Source organism: Haliaeetus leucocephalus, unplaced genomic scaffold (assembly GCF_000737465.1).
Source record: "Haliaeetus leucocephalus isolate CR32 unplaced genomic scaffold, Haliaeetus_leucocephalus-4.0 Scaffold151, whole genome shotgun sequence".
Classification (NCBI taxonomy): domain Eukaryota; kingdom Metazoa; phylum Chordata; class Aves; order Accipitriformes; family Accipitridae; genus Haliaeetus; species Haliaeetus leucocephalus.
Window position 1 is genome coordinate 10,491,647 of NW_010972587.1, and position 20,729 is coordinate 10,512,375.

General features: G+C 37.3%; 1 protein-coding gene across 2 annotated transcripts in view; it reads left to right on the plus strand.

Annotated features, from left to right (window-relative positions):
- The first annotated feature begins 6,962 nt into the window (after positions 1 to 6,962).
- Positions 6,963 to 20,729, plus strand: part of TMTC3 (transmembrane and tetratricopeptide repeat containing 3) — a 27,147-nt gene continuing 13,380 nt past the window's right edge. Inside the window, exons 1-9 of one of the 2 annotated variants that reach the window (XM_010561844.1) lie at positions 6,963 to 7,022; positions 7,239 to 7,339; positions 8,176 to 8,288; positions 8,876 to 9,092; positions 10,726 to 10,944; positions 14,471 to 14,570; positions 15,210 to 15,325; positions 17,037 to 17,209; positions 18,074 to 18,326. In XM_010561844.1, the coding sequence (XP_010560146.1) occupies positions 8,904 to 9,092; positions 10,726 to 10,944; positions 14,471 to 14,570; positions 15,210 to 15,325; positions 17,037 to 17,209; positions 18,074 to 18,326 (1,050 nt within the window). In that variant the 5' untranslated portion in view covers positions 6,963 to 7,022; positions 7,239 to 7,339; positions 8,176 to 8,288; positions 8,876 to 8,903. The remainder of the gene's footprint in view (positions 7,023 to 7,238; positions 7,340 to 8,175; positions 8,289 to 8,875; positions 9,093 to 10,725; positions 10,945 to 14,470; positions 14,571 to 15,209; positions 15,326 to 17,036; positions 17,210 to 18,073; positions 18,327 to 20,729) is intronic. The other variant, XM_010561845.1, reaches the window with a different exon arrangement.

Here is a 20,729-nt window from a genome sequence, read left to right on the forward strand (position 1 = left end):
GTTCCCTCACCGAGGGGGGCTGGGGGGGGTGGGAGGCTTGGGACCGGCCTAGCTGCTGCCCGCGGTAGTTCCCCGGGGCGGCGGGTGGTCCTCTCTCTCTCTCTTTCTTTCTTTCCGTGAGCCCTCCGCGGCGGCCTCGGTCCCTGGCCGCGCTTCCCCGCCGCTTGAGGGGGGGCACGGGCCCGCGGCCTGGCTCCTCGGCCCGCTCCCTTCCCGCCGGCGGCCCACCCGCCGGCCTGGGCTCACGCTTCCAGCTTCGCCCCAGGGCTGCGGGTAACGTCCCGCACCACCGGCTGAGGGGAGGGCTGCAGTACCGCCCGGGCAGGTTCGTGCTTCATGGGCGGGTGGGTGAGAGTCGGAGCCCCGGAGGTAGCGTGCAGAGCGGTGACAAGGAAAAGGTGGCGTCTAGAAACTGCTCGGAGCCATCGGGTACTGGTGGCCAGCGAGGAAGTCTGAGCGTTGGTAGCGGTCCGGTGGCCCCAAAAGTTTGGGATCCTGTGTTTTGGGGTAAATGGGTGTGAACGCGGCTTTTCAAATAAAGACGGAAACCCAGCAACCGATCGGGGTGTGTGCATACCTTCGTATTCATTCAGTGGCTGTGGAGAGCTGAAGAGGATTTGCTTTTTTCTTAATGGAAAGAGAAAGGTGGTCATAATGTCACCTTTGGACTTTTGCCGTTTCCTGGATTATTCATTGTTTTCTTTTTCTTTGCTATCTCCTGATTAGTGTTGATATTTAATTGAGGCTGACAAGACGCAAGACGCTTGGCACTCCTTATAGTTACGCAACTTGTTCCAGAAGTGGCGTAACTCTTAATACTTGATTGAAAACAAAGACTTTTATAAGTCAGCCAGAGATTGGTTAATTACACCTCTGTACTGGGTAGGAAAAGCAAACTGTGTGGTTAGGGAAGGAAAAGAGACCGGATTATATTTCATGAATGGGAAGTGTTACTAAAAATAAAATTCATTATGGTCAAGTGTAAAATAATGATTTCTTAGCAGGAGGGACTTCTATAGGTGGAGCAGGTGATCCACAGAGACTGATGCTGCCTTGCTACAAGATGAGCTTTCAGGAAATGGATCCTCCTGTGATATAGAAAATAAAATAATCCATTGATGCTAGGATGCTTCGAATAATAACTCTTTTTTTTTAATCCTCTTCATCAGGTTAATGTTAACAAGCTGTTAAGGCCAGTATAGCTATTTAATGTGCTTTATTTAATGTGCTTCAGCATTTTTTCGACTTACAGAATCAACAGAAAATACACCATTACATATACTGGTGGTGAAACCACATCTGGGTTATAATTGTGTAGTGCAGCTAGTAAAGAAGATTGATGCAGAACTAAAAGGGATTTTGAGGTGGGCATGAAAACTTCCAAAAGTGAAAAAAAAGAGTGAAAAGAATGGAGGTATTAACCCCACACAAAATGAGAAAAGGTTTAAAATACAGAATGGCTTCGAGCAAATGAATTGGTTTTTCTTTTGTTCTGCATCACATCTAATCGCGTGACAACCTTTGTATAAGTGGATCTTCTTTTAGTGGGGAATACCTGCTTGTGGTTCTGGAACCAAAGAACATTTTAGCTCCGTAGTACACAGCTTGACCTACCCTGATAGAAGAGTTAGGCATCCATGTTAAAGCACAGTTTTGATAACACTATGCCATTTCAAAGACCTAATACAAAAACTGCAATATGAAAGACCTAGTGGAATGTTATTAAAAATACCACAAGAACTCATATACAGACCAAGCATGCTAAATAAGGACATGCACAGCAGAGTCTAAAGGCTGTCTTTTCAGCTTATGCCACCCATGTAGCTTTTGTTTGTTTATTCTTTGGAGTTAACAAACATGCAGTTTCTGCTGTTGTATTTCTAGAACACTGGGAGTGTTGATCAGAATTATTTTAGAGACACTATTTTTGCATCAGTGTCCTATGAGGAAACAAATCGTGTTTTATGTAGTTATTCTAAATATAAAAGGTGTTATTTTGTTACTGTTTGCATGTAGAAAAAACAAAACAAAACCCTAAAGGTTTGACTTTGAAGTGTGAGGTCCTGCTAATCATTTTAAACGATAAAATACCTTAAAATACAAACCATATCTCTGTGGTTTGTATTTCAACTGCTGTTGCATCAGTGGCATTGAACAAAATGAAGGTAAACCACCACCTAAAACAGTATCTTCATCTCGCCTGTTTTTAAATTGTTTTATGTTTTAATCCTTGTTTATACCAGAGTACCCTAAAACGTCCCGAGTGTTAGTTCAGCTGCTTGCTTGCCAGCCATCTCTTCACAGTCTTCCCCCCGGGAAATCTTTCCTCTGGCCTGCAACACGTGTGCTGACTCCATGTCAGAGCTGCCGTTCCTCATCTAGTTGATGCTTCAGAACTGTATGAAGAGAAGGCTGGGGGCCATTGCCTTGCTGGGAAATGAAGAGTACTTCAGTTTAGTCCCATTCCTCTTGATCCTGTAGTATTTGTAGAGGAAGGTTGCCACAATAAAACTTTTCGTGTTATATTTATTCTGCTCTAGGATTTCAGCAAGATGAAATGGGAATCCAGGCATGTTTTGCATTTTTCCTCCTCCTATCTTCCCAAATACTGCTTGCCTTCACCTATATGAGGTTCAAACCCAATCATTAAATCTCAGCTGTGCATCTAAGTTGTTTCATACTGGAGCTGTATGTTGGAGTGACATTTTTAGGAGAAGATAAATTTAAAGGCTGTGTTGGAAGGGAACAACAGAAACAAAATGATGATCTCTTTCTGTCATTGAACACTCGTATCAAGTCAGCAGAAACAATATTCAATTTAGCCAAAAATAAAAATACAGAAAGGGTAGCAGGTAGGCAAGACAAATGAGGACATTAGCAGAGCCTCAGAAGCGGAATTAAAACGCCATTTTTAAATGATTATACTGCTGGGTTTAGTAACTCATTGTGTATATCTCTGCTGATATTCGTCAATTCAGCCACCAGGTCTTAGATGAACTTGTTGCTCACCTGTTTAAAAAATAAATCTAGGAGTGGTTTTAACAGTTCTCTGTTTTCTTCCACCTTTGATAATTTGATGGGTTTCTGTATGAACTGTAAGTATGTTTTAAACAGTTCAGGACCTTCAATGGTTATCAAAGTATATGTCTCCAGAGTAAATGAGATGCACGACTATTTTTTGGCAGCTCCTTTGTGTATGTCCATCTCTCCACTGGCTTTAGAACTCCAAACAGGAGAGTGGGAAGCCCGCATTTTATGATTAGGTATGTGCATAAATGCTCATTAGTTTGTTTTCAAAGCTTTTCAGGAAGCTGCCTGATCCATATGCAAATTGCCTGGTTTTTGTTTCCAGTAGCCTAATTAATATAACACAAAATTAAGTTCCTTGAGATTTACATAATAATTATGCTTCACATTGCACACTCAAAGCACTGTTCATCAAAGTGACTCTATGGAGTTGCAGACTGTTGCTTCACTGATGCTTACATCATCATCTTCAGAGAACAGCTGCAGTTTGATTATGGTTGAAAATGCTAACATCTTGGTATGACTGAAAAGTGTCAGGTATATTTTTAATATCTACAAATATTTAATAAAATGTGAATGAAAATATTCTCCAAATATGAGATACAAAAAAAAATAAATCAGTCTTTAGATTGTAGTAACTAATAGTCTGTTATGGACAGTGAATAAGGTGAATTTTTAAAAAAGTTTCCTGACAGCTTGACATCAATAATATGTCAATTATGCTGGGTATTTTCAGGAGTAGTAAGAGGTTGCGTACAAAAGCTGGAACAGGTTGAAACTTTGCAATTGTGACATCTGTTTGAGGTGAGCTTTAATGATCATGTTTGTTCCTGTCAGTTTCTGTGGAAATCCTGAGCAGGATTAAGTAGATTGTACAAGCTTTTTTCCATATGGAAGTGCCGTGGTTCTCAAATTCTCTATTACTGCCACTACCCATGTCTTTTTTCCTAAAGAAGAAAAAGGTAACTTGCATAGAACATTTTCTTTGAAGTAGGATTGATTGGAACAGAAGTTGTTATTAATGCCCTTCAGGGTATAAAAGTGCCATTACCCAGTAGAAGAAAAATTTTAACTGTTATGTTCAAGTTTCTAAAGTTAGGTAGTAAGATGTGTCTAATCAACACAAACATATTTGCTCCTGCAAGGGTTTGTTGTTGATATAAGGTGGCAGATAGCATGTTTATTCAGTGATAGCTAATTATGGAGTGCTAATTAGCTGTTGCATATCTAGGGATTGCAGCTGTATTCCTGCCTAAATATGTACTTCCTAAATTTTCCTAAATTCATGTGGGCAGAAAATGGCTTCCACACTCCCAAATCTCCCAATTGAGGATACATCATTATGCATTTTTCATTTGTGTTGAATTTTTTTGTGCAGACTACTATATTTTGCAGTATGCTGTGCTAAACCATCCGTAGTGTCATGGATTTGGTAGTGATTGTAGAGAAATATTTTGTTTTCCTACTTTTCTAAAAGTTTTTGGTGTTTGGTTGGTTTGGGTTGGTTTGGGTTTTTGTGGGTTTTTTTGTTATGTGTTACTCTTTTCTGTAGTTCTTGAAGTAGAAGACTGGATGAACTGGTAGAGGGTTCTCAAGAAGTTGGAAAAGGAAAATGACATGCCTTACAAGCCAAACCTGCTTGAGAGCTCTGGTTCTTGTCTGTCCTTTCCACTTAATGTCTCTGTATGCGTATGAAAACAGTACAGTGCAAACCACAGATTTCTGTGCCAAACACCTTTAGAAAATTAGACTAACAATCAGGTGTTTTGCACAGCTTGGGCATTCTGTTTTTCCGCAATCAGGCCTCATGATCGTGCAGTTTCTCACAAGGCTTATCTTGCTGCTTATTGTTTTAAGCTGTATATTTTTCATGACATGGTCAGATATTGTTGTAAATTAAAACATCCAACAGAAATCTTGGTAATAAAGTATGTGTTTGTCCTGATTTCATCCAGTCAAATGGGGGCTCTGTGCCTGTTCCATAGACCATGAACTGGCAGCCGTACAGCCCAAGGGGTGGTTAAGGTATCTGATGGGCAGTATGGCAAGCTGTGAAGGTAGCAGGTAGGCGAGATGAAAAAATAACTTGAGGGACAGTCAATCTGTTTACATGTGTTGGAGCAGTCAGTGATGTGGTTCTCCACTACAGCAAGCCAGTATTAACAAACAAGTTGTTAGGCAGCATTTTACGGGTATTTATCAATACATCCATCACTGGGAGTGGTGAAATACTGGCACTTCCAAGACCATACTTGGGTTGATAGCAAATTTCAACATGTCAGTTGGGCAAGAAGGGGAATATATCCACTCACTTGAGGACCCCAATCACACCAAGGCTTCAGCAGTCTCTTGCACATCTGTGATCTGTGAGGTTCTCAGTCTTGCATACTCCTTATATGGCTTCTTACTTTCCAACATCAAACTGGTAACAGATAGTTGGCGTGAAAAGAGTGTTGGCTGCCAAATAGCAATTGCTGTTTTCCACTGAGATTAATGGCAGACATACTTTTGCCTGGCTTACCAAGTACAGATGAGGTTTTATAAGCCTCCCTCAGTTTTAGTCTTGCATTTTCAACATGCTAATGGTCATTGCAGGTTTGAAGCTTGGAGTTTGGTTGTGGACCCAGCTGTAGTAGCAGATACGAATTAGTAGTTCTGATGGTTAGCCTTCCTCGAAATCTGCCTTGTTATGCTAACATAAAGGACTGGAAAAACATCTCTTCCATATTTATGCTTTAATTCAGCAAGAACATTAAACTACCCTGTTACTGGACCAGGTGGAGAAAGTAATTTCCTAACTTCATGTATCTCTACAGTAAATTTTAGGAAAATAAGACCTTGGAATGCCAGAATGCCAGTCAGAAGTAGTAAAGCATCCGTGCTACAGTTTTGTGCAATCTACAGATTGTATGTGGCCTTGCATTTCCCATTTTTCTCTTTCTGCTTGCCCTGGAAGCAGATTGCTGGAAAATCGGGGCTGTTCAGATATCCATTATGCCTGTCTGTTGCCAAGACCTCCTAGTGCTTTTGCAATTTGATGTGTGCAACAACAAAAATTTGATGTGTGATGCACTTGAGGTTACCAAGCTTGGCAGAGTTCAAGCAGAGTGTTCTGTGACTTGCCACTAAAACCAGAACAATGCATTGTTGCATATGTTCATTCCTTACAGTAAATTTAGTAAGCTGTTCAGAATTATGTGGAGTGTCTGTGGCTGAAATGTTTGGCTTGAAAGACCAAATTATAGCCATATATTTGCATGTATTTGCAATCATGTCTGTGGTTGAAATGTGCATGTAAAGGAGAGGGCAAATTTCAAATTAAAAAATTGTGATGTTAAAAGTGAATTTTTTCCGGAGTTCTTAAACAGCGTTCTCTGATGGTGGGCTAGCCACTTAAACCTGACTTTGGATGTAGCTAAAAATCTTAATTTATTTCTTTATGTGTAAGAGTTCCCTTTCATTCAAATTAAAACAGTATTTTCCCTACAGTTGGCATGTAATGTATTTCTGTCAGGGAACAGCATGGTCAGTAGTGGTGTAAAGTTAGAGTTCTGAGTGGAAGAAATACTAGAAATTTAGAGCAAAAAGAAAGGCTTGTGAAAGCATCAGAATTGCCTTAGGATTAAGGGATAAGTAGAGTAGCTGTCTTGACGTATATTCTGTGTAGGGAAAAGAAAAGTAAAAACCTACAAAAAGTATTTGAGGAGCTAGCAATTAAGGTTGGTTAAGTTTTTCCTTTTGATAGGAAGCTATACTTAGGAATCTATCCTTTTTTTTCCTAATTGGGTAGCAGTAGCTGTTTCTGAAATAGGATTGTTAAAGAATTAGCTCAGAATTACTCCTTGTTATGTAAAGCAGTATCTGCAAGGGCTTGCTGCTTCAACCAATACAATAACCCGTTGCAAATAACGAGTTTCAAACTTTGTTTCTAGCAGGGTGAGGAACAGCAGTTTCTTCTTCTCCACATTCTTTGGGGGCAGAACTAAAAAACTTTGGTGAGTTGAAGTTCAAAAGTGGGCTGTCTTTTCATGTATTCCTGCAGTATGCTTTATTTTATTTTTAAATAAGATTTCTCTGGCTTCCAAGAAGACCATAAATGTGTTCAGACTTAACCTTGGCTTAGTGTTTTAAAGTACTGTGATCCAGCCTGGCAAACAGATGTAGCAGCACCCTTTAACATTGTGGGGTTTTTTCTTTGTTTTATTACAAAGGTTGTGGCAGCTTTGAAAAAAGGCTCTTCCTTGGTAGAAGTAACACCAATAGCCAGTGCTCCAAGTACTACAAAAGAAGAAAACACCTTCACTGCCATTATGTGAGTAGCACTGAATGGATTGGTTTGATTCCTTTTAAATGATCTTTGTCCTGGTTTTTAGTTTAATTGCACCTGCATCCTGTTGCACATGCATTCCTTCCTGTACCACTGCTCCTTTACCACTAGTTGTGATAGGCGATTGTCATGCTCTCAGGCCCAGGCTGCAAACCACAGCTGAGATTACCTATCTGAATGAGGTATCTCTGTGACCTCTTTTTAGAAGATAGTATACTTAAACCTGAACACAATTAAAAAACCCCCAACAAACCAAAGCAAAAAAAAATCACTAGCTTTTCAGGGTTTAGGACAACAAAAGAGACTATAGCTTCCACATAACTCATCAACTTTGATGTGTGAGCCCTGATAGACATAAGGCTGGTGTTTTTACATATTTATGGGTCCACGTTATCCGGCTAATATTAGCTGTTCTGTGCCCTTACAGATGTTATCCCTTTCTGGTTTTGGGGAAAATGCTATATATTTTTGTTCAGTCATCTCTCCTTCTTCACAAAACTAAGTCAGCGTTCAACTGTCTGTACCTTTCCAATATCTTTGATCCCAACAATTGCCAGTAATACATGCTGTGTCATCCAGTGGTCAAAAAGAATGCCTTTGACCTGTAGTTACCTTCTTATTCTTCCAAGGGAGAACAGTGTTTTCAAACAACCCAATACATAGTAATTTCTCCTTTTGATCAGGTCACCCATGTATTTTTTAAATAATCATAAAACTGCTGCTTAATAATGTCTAGGGCTTAGGAAGTTTATGCAAGATGAGAGAAAATAACACGATGAAGTTCATTTGTAGTGTCTTTTTTGCATGCTATTTTTCTTTAGACAGGACTTTCATGAATATTCAGTGACATTGGAGTAATTGGCAGAGTTGAGAAAAAAAAACTTTTCATGAACTTCTATGAAGAATGCAAATGAACAAAGTGTGAGCTTCAATGGTACGTTTAACTTACTATTATTACTAATGTCCTTCTTCACCTGTTCTTGAACACCTGTATTTATGAAGTTCTTCATTTCCTGTTTGTTCTTCAGAATGTTTGAAATTTGTTTTTTTAATTGCTTTTGAAATATTTTGAGAAACACCTTTATCCTAAAAAACATGAGTAATTAACACACTCTCTGCCTTTTTGGTAACTTAGTATTCTGTGTCAGTATGTTAAACGACTCAGGGTTCTAGAGAACTTATTTTTCATAGTTTGCAGCATTCACTTGAACTGCATAGCTGTCTGCTAAAAACTACATCACAATTTATCATCAATCTTCATTTTTAGTAAAACATGAAATGTAGCAGTGTATCTAGCTCATATGAGGGCTTTTTAGGGGTGAGACTTTTTAATGAGAGTGTTTCTTTTAAACACTAAGTTGTGTAAGATGGATGACACTTTAGGAGAGCTTTCTATCTTACTGATTTTTAGATATGTAGTGTCATTAACTTCTAAAATACCGGATGTTGTAATTTGACTTTATTTATCAAGTTTAGTTTTTAATCAGTAAAACTACTCAAGTTTCTGTCCATATATTTCAGCTTTTGTCCATGAAAACTCTTAGAGAAGATGGCTGATGTAAGCCTGAAGGAAGCAGCACTAATAGTTGGTGTGGTGGCAGCCTGCTACTGGAACAGCCTCTTTTGTGGCTTTGTTTTTGATGATGTTTCAGCGATTTTGGACAATAAAGACTTGCATCCTTCTACTCCATTAAAAAATCTGTTTCAGAATGACTTCTGGGGCACTCCAATGTCTGAGGTAAACTGTTTGTGAAATACTGAGACATTTAGGAAATGGAAAAAAACCTTGAAGGGAGTTCTTACACTTCTTTTCCCTAATGTGGTTTTAACAGAATAGTTTGCTTCTGATGGAATTTGGTGGTGGTAGTGTTTTGTACTATAAGATCACGAACAGCTGTTGCTTATATTCTTTCCCTTTGTTCAAAAAAAGAACTTGAAAGAAAATGAAGTCATGTTGTATCACGCTTCAAGATGCTGTGTGTTACCTAATTCCATTATTGAAATTAGTCAACTGACCATTTTGCCTTCTCCTCCTGCAAAAGCTAGACATCGACATACAAGGGTATTTACTTCTAATTGCAGTCTGGAAGGAAAGATAACACTCTTAAGCAACAAAGCTAGGAGTTAGAGAATGAGTATTGAATCCATTACATTTATTTGAATGAGTATGTTTATGTGAATTCAGAGGGTTTGGTTTGTAGCCCATGTAGAGTGGCTGTGTTTTTATCTGAAAAGCTGCATTGGCATTAAAATTGATGATAAACATTGTTAAATGGCAATGGCTAAGGTTTTACATATAATTTAGAAAGAAATGGTGCCATTGCTGAGCAAATGAATAAAAATTCTCTGACACTCATAGGTTTTTTGCCTATCAAGGCATTCCACCTTGTAAACTTCTCTTTTCTTATGTCTGTAACATACAGGGTTAGTTCCTTGTGAGATACTAATTGCTAGCTCTACAAATAGACTTTGGTACATAATTTTCATATAATACTGTAATGAAAGCTTCTAGACTCTTTCAGATGCCATCTAGTCCTGTAGTCATTGAGAGTAAGTGGTTTCCTAAACTCCTCCAAATAAAATTTTAAGTAGCATTTTTCAACATGTTTTTAGTCCAAAAAACCCTACCCATGTGGAGCGGGAGAAAGCCATCTCATTCAGTGTTGATTTTGCACTTAAAAATAACTGAAAGTCAGGTTAATTTTAATTAAATGAAGTCAGATTAATTTGATCATTCATGTCTTTTAAAATATTTTTTCCTATATTGTGTTTTTGTCTGTCTGTCTGTGCAATTTGGTTCCCTGTCCCACCTCCCCCCCCCAGCCCCCCCCTCCCCCCCCAGTTTTTTCTTAGATTTTCTTCCTTTGTTTTACCGACATAGGCTTGACAAATGCTTTTTGGAACAGGAAGGTGGTGTTAATTGTAGTTTTCAAAAGGGTTTATGAATGGAGTAACTGGCAATGTAGACATATTGACTGGTAGACATACTGAAAATATGTAAATAATACATTTAGCTGAGCACACCAAATTTTTATTTTATAAAATACTGATCTAAAACATGAAATGGCAGAGTAATCAAAATACTTGAATAATACATTAAAACTATATGGAAGTAGGAAAAATAGTCAGAACTAACGTATCTGTTTAACATTTTAATTTTACATTGATTTTTTCATTTAATTTACTAGGTTTTTTTGTTTGTTTTTTTTTTAGTATTACTGTTTTTCAGACAGGTCTTTATTTTAAAGGTAGATGCCTGAGAATAGAGGGGGGAATCATCTATGCATAGATTTTTAGAAAGATATTTTGGGGTAAAAGTCCCTTTGTAAGTTGGTGGTGACTGATTTATTTATTTATTTATTTTCTTGTAGGAGAGGAGTCATAAATCTTATCGTCCCCTTACAGTTCTTACGTTTCGCTTAAACTACTTGTTCAGCGAGTTAAATGCAGTTTCTTACCACTTCCTAAATCTGGTCTTTCATGTGGTGGTTTGTGTAGTCTTCCTCAAGGTCTGTAAGCTTTTTCTGGACAACAGGAGCAGCGTAGTTGCATCCTTGCTCTTTGCAGTGCACCCAATACATACTGAAGCGGTAGGTATAGCTGTGATGTGTTTAATTTGTTCAAGCTGTATTAATTAACCTTAGATTTAATGGGTTTTGTATCTGTTTATGTATTGTAACTCCAAAAAGTATGTGATTTTCCTTGTACTTAACTCTGCCCTTTGCAATAAGTGGTGGAGGTGACAAATTTTAATCCTGAGTTGTTTGGTATTCCTTGCAGCTACTGAAAAATAGTTCAAGAAACATTAATTTAGTTATTTAATAACTTAGGTCTCTGCTATGAACATTGGCTTTTATGATGATGGCTACTTTAGCTTAAATAGATATTTGTGTTCTGTGATGATTCATCCAGTATCATATTTTGCAAATACTATGAATACCTCTTAATTTTCAGAATCGCTAAGCACTCCCATCCAGCTAGTTCTACCCACTTTCTTTTATGTCAATATCTTTATCTCATCAGGAGTTTTTCTAGCGTTGTTGTTGCTATGCTACATCCAGCTTAGGGCCATTCTGTTTGAACCTTCCATTTTTTAACATACCCAATATAAGAAGGAGGAAATGCATTTCTCTCCTCGCATATTTACCTTTCCTTTGATTCTGAAGGAGTTTTTCACTGCTTTGAAAAGTGTTATTTATACAAGCTGTCTGATTATATACTTTACAATGGTGAACAAGGCTTGCGGTGTTGGGGAGTAAATGGAGTCTTGTGATTGCCATTCATTAGATTTGTTTCTGTCAGAAACACTGATAAAGCAGACTTGTGGAATTCTCTGCTGCTATTTCTGCACCACTTAGATTGGCTTTCCTGGATTTCCATTTCACAGGTTTTGCAAAGCCTGTTCTCAGTCTCTTTTTTCTTATAGTATTAGCTGATTTTCAAAACCAGAAAATGGTTAAACCTTTTTCTGTTTTGGAGGAGTTATCCCCACCCCCACCCCCCTTTTTTTTGTGTGTGTTTGGGGGGGGGGATATGATGATTCTTTATCGTGTTTGACCTGTCAGATTCCGTATGAGATAATAGTAACAGAGTTGCTTTTAGTACTATGCAATAGAGTTAGTAAAAAGTATCATACAAATCCTTAAAAACATTGCATAATGAAAGCTTGTTGTGTAAGACAATATATTACAAAGTTATGAAAATACAGTTACGAAGCAATTTGGTAATAGGTGTGTAATCCCTGATATTGGCCACATGAGGGCACTTTAAGACTATGTGATTGGTAGAACTTAGTGCTGTACTTAAAGTACTTAAAGACTCTGAGATTGAAGTGCAATTGTAATTGAATTTCCCTGCTGTTGTACTTAGGTACTTAGTGAAGAATCCGTTAAGGGGTTTTCTTCCCCCTTCCCCCGCCTTTTTCAATTTCAGCTTTCTGCTTTTGAGAAACAGTGCATTTTATCCTTTCAAGTGTTTGCATTGAGAATTCTGCCTAATGTGCAACCAAGAAAGGATTCTTAGAGTTGGCATTTGAGACTTACACACATGTATAAAAGGCAAAACAACTGGAAGTTTCCATACATGGAAAAGAGGAGGTAATAATGACCTGTATTTTAGAAATGGGGACTTGTGTGCCGATTAACTTATTCAGATTTTAGTGAAAACTCAAAAACAGATCTCATTCCCAGTTTTTATATCATTTGATGGCACCTTTTGTATCTTGTATAATTGAAATGTATCTGATTTGAATTCCTTCAAATTAGTGTTCTGCTTATTACTCCCCTGCACAAGAGTTTGAAACAGCAGATGCAATTCGTAAACATTTCAAACCTTTACCTATCTTATAATAAATGGATTTTTCCTGGAAAAGTTAGCAGAGCAGGACAAGTAAAAAATAATTTTCTGCTTGACTTCAGAGAGAAGCTGGACTCTTACGGTGGTAGTGGATCATTTTCTGAAGAAGAATTTTTGAGGAAATGGGTTGAATAACAGCATCATAGTTTCATTTGTCCTTGTCTTTAGAATTCCAGTTCAGACTTTCTAGCTACTTTGCTACTGTTCTGGCCAGAGGCATGTTGACTGCCTTTACAGCTATGGGATGTGAACTAACCTTGTGAATGCTGGAATTTTCTCTCATAAGTCACCTTTGTATCCAGAAATAGAATCTCTGTTTTGTTGGCAGGGGACTGTGGAGGCACACCAGCACACTTACTTTGCTAATGATCTCTCTCAACTAATCTACAGACAAAGTTCTCTTGAATTTCTGTCTTAATGTTGTACAATTTTGAAACCCAGACCAGGAATCCTTGAAACATCTTAAGACGTTTTGGAAGCAAACACCTGTATACTATCAAAAAATGTTAACACAAACTCTGAAACATGCTTTGTCAGTGCATGATTCAGTGAGTCCTTTTGTAAACGTACAGTAGTCCCAATGGAAGCACCAGAACATGATTTCAGATTCAGATTTGGATACTTTTCTGTACACTGTGACCTTGGATATTGAGTTACTTTCCCTTTTTATGCTGTGCTGGATCAATCATGCTTGACCAAGAATGTACCTAGCAATAAATACTTCCAGCTGGATCTGGATGGCTGAAAGTCAGTTTTCAGCATCATCATAATTAAATGGTGAGCTATGAGGTTTCCTTAGCCAAATATGACTGTCTACCTTGGGATAGCATGCCATTTTTCAGCCAGCTTACTTGCAGAATTTTGGATGCAGAGGCATTACAGAAGAGGACAAATGAGGAAGAAAGGCAGGCCTAAACGGTACTGTGGTCAGCACAGTGGCTACTGCAGTAACCATTAATATAGCGACCTGTCTTCCATCTCTGGTTCTTGGTTGCACCTTAGTGTTTTTTGAAAACAGCTCCTGAAATAGAAATTAATCTGTATTTCATTGGGGATTCTGAAACAATCTTCTCCCTTATGGATTTTAGCACTTCTCTAAATTTTCATAAAATCCATTCCTCTCTGTCTTATTACCAAAGGGGGCATTACCTGCAATTTTAATATTGCCAACCAAATTATCATTCAGAAAATTGTCAGACCTGTAGTAAAGCTTGAGTAATTCTTTAACTCCATTGCACAGAGCTTGCCATCAATTTATTTGTAACTCTTGACTGCTCACCTAAGAGCTGCCATAGTACCAGTCAAGAGAATGCTTCTTTCAGATTCAGATCTGTTCACTCAGAAAAGGTATGAACAAGAATAGCAATCATAGTTTTTATATGCCACTGTATGTAGGATGTATATATACAATGGTCTGTGTCAGGCTTCACTTAAAGCTTCTATTGATGAAAGCTAGTTTCTTCCAAGTAGTATGAAGAAAGCAGTTGTTATCATGCCCAAATTCTGCCTCAAACGCTATTTGTGGCTGGTGTTACTAGAGATAAAAAAAGGTACATCAGCCAAAGGTGGCCACCAGCCACCTGTATCATCCTGTTCTTGAATTCAGTACTGGTTGAACTGAAAGCAGTCTTACTGTTCTTAGCCTTTTTTGCTTGGTTTACAGATCTTGTTTATGCATATCTTGATAGTATATCAGTCATGCACTATTCCAGTACTAGAATGGTCACTAGAAGAATAATCTTGTTTTTATTTCTTTTTCAGGTAACTGGAGTTGTGGGCAGAGCAGAACTTTTATCATCTATCTTTTTTCTAGCTGCTTTTTTGTCATATACAAAATCTAAAGGGCCAGATAATACCATAGGTAAATGATTGACAAATATATACATAACTTAATTTCTGTATCCCTGATAATAGAGCTCTTAAAATGGTAATATGGCTGTATTTGTTATTCAGCAAGTGTGTACAAAACCCCTTTAGCCCCAAGATACCCATGTAATAGTACTTTCCATTATAAGAGTAGGGGACTCTTGCACTGACTTCTCTTAATGCAAGTAAGTGGAAGTATGCTGAGATGCCACAGACGGTCACAAGTAAGCTGCAAAGTTTCTGTGGAGATGTAGGAGGCTTGCCTCTTTTCCAAAGTCAAATTGACCTTGTGAAAATTCATGACTCCCTATAAAATATTCCATTTGAAAAAGTGTTCTGATGAATTAGGAAAGATTGGGGTTTTTTGTTTTCCTATCATAGATTAGTCTTTTGCCTTTCATTTAGTTCTTTCAATTTAAGGGAGGCAGTTTTAAAACTGACACATGTATATTGTTTCCTGTAGAGTAAAACTGGCCATCTTCCCTTTAATAACAATTGGTATACTGAATAAGTTTATAGAACATAGCATGTTCAAACATGAAGAGCCAAAGTCTACAGTTTTTAGGTTATTTTACTAAATATTTAGTTTTGTTGTAAGATAGAACATTTTCAATAACGTCTTCTTTATTTGCAGTGTGGACTCCAATTGCAGTGACTGTGTTTCTAGTAGCTGTTGCAACACTGTGTAAAGAACAAGGAATAACAGTGGTGGGGATATGCTGTGTGTATGAAGTATTCGTTGCCCAAGGGGTAAGCTGTTGAAAAATAAATTGGATTTCTTCTCAGGAATTCTGTAATGAGACATTAAGTACTTTGAAGTGTCATATTTCAGCACTGATTTTTGTCAGTTCAGGCTAACTCTATAGTTCTGTTACATTTTTCAGATATTTTTTTTTTGACTCAACTAATGTTTAACGTGCATGGTTCATGGTGAGGGAATCCAATGACTTCTAAGTTGTCCTTTACATCTTATACAGAGATGTTACCGAATATACTCAGTAAAGAATTGACATGTCTTAATGGAAACCTAAGGTTTTAGTTGACTGAGGTTTGCAAAGACTAGCATGTAACAGTCTTGATTAAAAAGTCTGAGGTGCATAAAGATGGGAGATTATTTGTTTTTAATTCCTGTAGTAAATAGAGAACATATTATATACAAATGCATTTCATCACATTCTAATGAATAACCAGAAACTGTAGAGTAGTCTTATTTGAATCAGTAATAGTCTTATGAAATTTGTTGTTCTAAGAATAGCTTTAAATTTAACTTCTAATCTGATAGGTTTCATCTTAAGCATTGATAAGTCCTTAAGTTAATAGTAACTTCTTTTGTTTAGAGAAACAAAATGTTCCTGCAGTGAAATAGTTCTTGGCTTTTTAATCATCAAACCATATGCAATTTAAAAATGTATGATTGCATATTCTAAGAAAATTTTCTAGTTTACTATTCCTTAATTACTTGAAGGAGTATTTTGCAAAAACTGCACCAGTAAAAGCGAAAAGATTATTTGTCTTGGATTCAAGGCCAAAATACCAAAATCATGTTTTCTTTGTGCTTACAGAAATACGTGTGTTTGTAACTTGCCTTTGCAAGACTAGTGAATAAGCATATAATTTTCAAACTGGATTTCTGAGGAAATCACCAGTATGTGACCGTACTTTTCAATCCACTCTTCCTTTTCTTTTAGTAACTTTTGATCTGATCCTCAATTTCATGAAAGTTTAACAAGTTTGTGTAAATCAACTAAGTACAAAACATAAAATCCAAACTGAGGCTTCTTCTGAGGGCACAGGTGTGGCATGAACTAAGAGTTTGACCAGTTCTCAAAACCCTATCAAGATCTGTAGTTCAGCCAACCAGTATATGTGAAGCAATAAATCATTCCCAGCACATGACTTTAAGGCATAGGGAAAGAGATACATAGGGAAAAACTTAGGGTATGTAATAGGGAACTGTGCAAGATTATAATGTTCATGAGGCAGAGAGAGATGGGTTACTGCAATAAAGGCATAAAATAGAAATCCAAGGCCAATCAGGAAGTGAATAGTATTTCTACTGTTCCTGAGGAATTTTGTTTATAGGACAAGTTTTCAGAGGGGCTGATAATTCTAAAAATAGTGATTTCTTTTCTTCAAAATTTATTTCATGGTCATACTTGATTTATTGAAGTCTCTGAAGATGGTACAAATTTTTTAATCTGTCAGTGCAAAATACAGGACTACAGGCATAGAAATTCAGCTATGATAATGTTAGCAAGAATAATTGAATAGAGTTATTTTTATTAGAATAGTGGACTTCTTTTTGGGGGTTGTCACGAAAGCTCTGAAGAGGTGACTTAAGTAACTATTGGGAGTAGGCATTTAGAGAAAACCAAGACAAAAAAAAAGATAAGGTAGCTCATATTTATCTAAGGGATTAATGAGTACACGATCTGATTATAAACACTTTTTTCCTTTGCAGTACACCTTGCCAGTGTTGTTGGACACAGCTGTACAGATTCTTCGAGGGAAGGGCAGTATTCCTTTCTCTATGCTCCAAACACTGTTGAAGCTCATAGTCCTAATGTTCAGCACACTGCTGCTTGTAGTTGTCAGAGTCCAGGTTATCCAATCTCAACTTCCAGTGTTTACAAGGTAATAGTAAAGTGTCTCTTATTCACAGACACTGGTAAATAAGATGTGGCTTAATAAGGTCTGAATGAAATGGCCAAAAATACATCAACTTAAGTGTTTATTAACTCATTTTAATATCGGTAAGCAATGACTGTATAATATTAAATTTTTTCTGAAATTGATAAATGGTATATTTCAGTACCTGTTGACAAGAACATCCAAAATACTGAGATATCTGAGCAGGCATTAATTTTTAAAAACTTAGGATTGTTAGTTTGTGTTAGTAATTCAGAAATTAAATGTTTTATTAGTAAAATATTTTTTATTGGCTATGTGTTTGAACCTTGGCTGAATACTCCAAACCTCTTAAGTTTTTCCTCCTCTGCATACAGAATATTTTTTTGGTTTTAGGTACATACTATGCAGAAAGCATGGTTGACTTCAGGTACAGTGCTTGAAGCTAAGTGTATATGAATAGTGTTAGAACTGAAGAACTGTCATTTATCTTAAAAGTGTCTGAGCAACGTAGAAATACAAGAATCTAATATTTTCCTAGAAAAATGAGGCAAACTATTAAAAACATGCACAAGGACCACCGAACCCAACTTTAGGTGTAAATTATTCTGTTTCTTCGAACTTAGGTTGATTATATCCCAAACCAGTTTCTTAAACTTGGAGGAAGCTATGTCCCACACTAAGATGAATCATTGTGCATGGTTCCCAAGTTACACACCTGACAAATGCAGGAAGATTAGGACATTTTACATGTCTGTAGTTGGTAGTTCTAGCCATGAATCTAAAGTTTGCTGGTTTCTGAGTACAAAATGGCTCAAGACCATATCTTTTTTTCATTAAAAGCTCCTTTTTCTTCTTTCTTTTGCTTAGGTTTGATAACCCAGCTGCTGTTAGTCCATCCCCAGCAAGACAGCTGACTTTCAACTACCTCCTCCCTGTAAATGCTTGGCTGCTTCTCAACCCCTCAGAATTATGCTGTGACTGGACAATGGGAACTATTCCTCTTGTGGAGTCTTTGCTAGATGTTAGAAATGTTGCCACCCTTACCTTCTTTTGCTTTCTGGGATCTTTGATTGTCTTCAGTCTCCGATACCCTGGGGATTCCTCCAAGACTGTATTGATGGTATGAATGATGCATTGGTTTTGTCCTTTTTTTAAGAGTGTAAGTGGCTCAGGTTGTTTGGTTACATGTCTAATCTGCTGTGACCCAGAGATATTATATGCATCTCCTTTTGGGCTAGAATGAACACATGAGAAAAGAGGAATATTGTAGCAACAAAACTGTTAAATTGCAATGAAGTATGTGACTGTGTCAGGGATGAGGAGAATAGACAAGAGATGAGAATAAATATGGCCTTTGTTAAGTATTTGCAAACTGTATTGCAGCCTTTCTCAGGTATTCAGAACTCAGCTAGCAAATGGGGGTTTTCAGTACAACTTAAATATGTTTTAAGGATCAGAATGCATTTCTGTCCTGCAAACCATCTACCTTATTTAGATGTCAGTAGTCATGCTGTGTATTAGCAAGACTTGATTTTCTTTCTCATAGGTATAAAAGAAGAGGACATATTTTGGCACTTAGGAATATAAGTTTTCCTCTTTTTTTGTTGTTCTTTTAACAAAGGCACTCTTCTGTAGTCTTTTCCATACTCTAAGGAAAAAGTAATTTTGTCAACCTGTAAGATCAGTTCCTGTTTCTCAGTATTACATGACCTTAAAACTGAAATGGATTAACAGGAAAGAATATTTTGGAGGAAAGGGAAAGGAGCAAATGAGCAAGTATTTTTTCATCCAAACACAGTCATGTTTTTGAATGCTTCCATTGCAAATTTTCACAAGATGAATGATTACTTGATACCATGTTTTTTATTAAATCAGTGGTTCAGTTATGTGTACAACAAACCTGCATGCACAGATCTTAGTCTGCTTCAGAAATAATGTACTTTTTTAATATGTAACTCAGCCAACAAAAGTTACAGATGGGTGGGAATATTTATGCACAACTTAAGACTAAGGATTGCTTCGCTGATCAGCTGGAAAACTTTGATTCACTTCAGAGAGACCTAACAGTTCTAGAGAGACCTAACAGTTCTGACTCATACGGTTTTTTCTTGTCTTGTCACTGGAGCGAGGCAATTTGTTTCACTCGAAAATCTGTGAAAATGATCTATAGTATTGCTGATGAAGCCTCTTGTCCTGAATTTGGAAACTGTGTATGGAGAAAAGAAACTTAGGTAGCTTATTGATATAATATATGTGCAAGGTGACACACCCAGAAAAAAATGTTATAGTTTTACAGCACTTAAAAAATGTAACAAGAGTAGTTTAATCTTCCTTCTTACATAAGCTGAAACAGTTTTTCTCCACTGCACTGATGGCAGTAAAAATGTGTGTGGGGAGTGGTTCACTTTTTTTCTTAGAACAGCTCTTGAACTTTAAGGCTCTTTATTTCCCTAAATATGTTTACTCCCTACCCAGTAAAGCTCAGAAGAGGAAAGGGTTAATGGAATTGTCAGCATACATTGTTGTAAGTCAGTTTTTGTTTGAGGGTGGGTTTTTTATATTTATTTTTTATTATTCCACGTGGTTTTTATAGGAAGGGTCTTCCGAGATCATTCACTCCAGTGTGCGAGTCTGTGTCGCTTAACAATATAATCCTTGTTTAATGAAAGTAATTGTCCTTTAATATATACCTATGTTGTGTATATAACCTTCAGTATGATGCTGATTTTTTTCAGACATAATATCTAAGTGCCTGAAAGCTAATTTCTTAGGAAATGAGAGTGCAATATTTTATATTAAAAATTAATTGTTATGTGCTATAACATGCAACAACACTGTAGGCCAAAACCTATTTCTGCCTTCCAGTAAGCCATTAATGTCCTCATGTAGACTGGGTAGTCTGCCAAGAGAGAGAGGGGGAGAGAACAATTTCTTTCTGATGGCTTCTCAGTCTCACTTACTAGAGAAATCGTAGTACCATCTTTAGAGTGAAGAAGGTGAATCTTTATTTAGTGATACTAATTTACACAGATTATGGCAATGTTCCAGATAACTGTGTTGAATTCCTAATTTTAAAAAAACTTTTTTTCACATTTGGTTCTCAGTTCTGCCAGTAAAAGCCTGCATTTGTGCTGGTCAAAATAAACTACTACCCTGGCAGGTATGAATTCTGTGTGCTATCCATTGGGATGCCACATGGTATTAGTATAATGGTGGCTTCATCACAGCTGGTACCATGATTGACCTGTTTGATATTTCACAGTCTAATGAGCGTCACTCTCAAGGAGTAATAAAGGGCTTTGTAAAGAGCTTTTGCCATTACAAATCTCTAGCATGTTTTGGCTCTTCTGCTAGCTCAGTGAGACCCTGAGCTGTCATGCTGAAGCCTGATCTAAGGGAAGAGTCTCAAGTTACTTTTTTATGAGATCACAAAAGGTACAGCTTTAGACCTGCTGCAGAATTAAAGATGTTTATTTGGACTTTGGGGGGGGGGGGGGGGCGGGGGTTGTGGTCCGGGAGACCG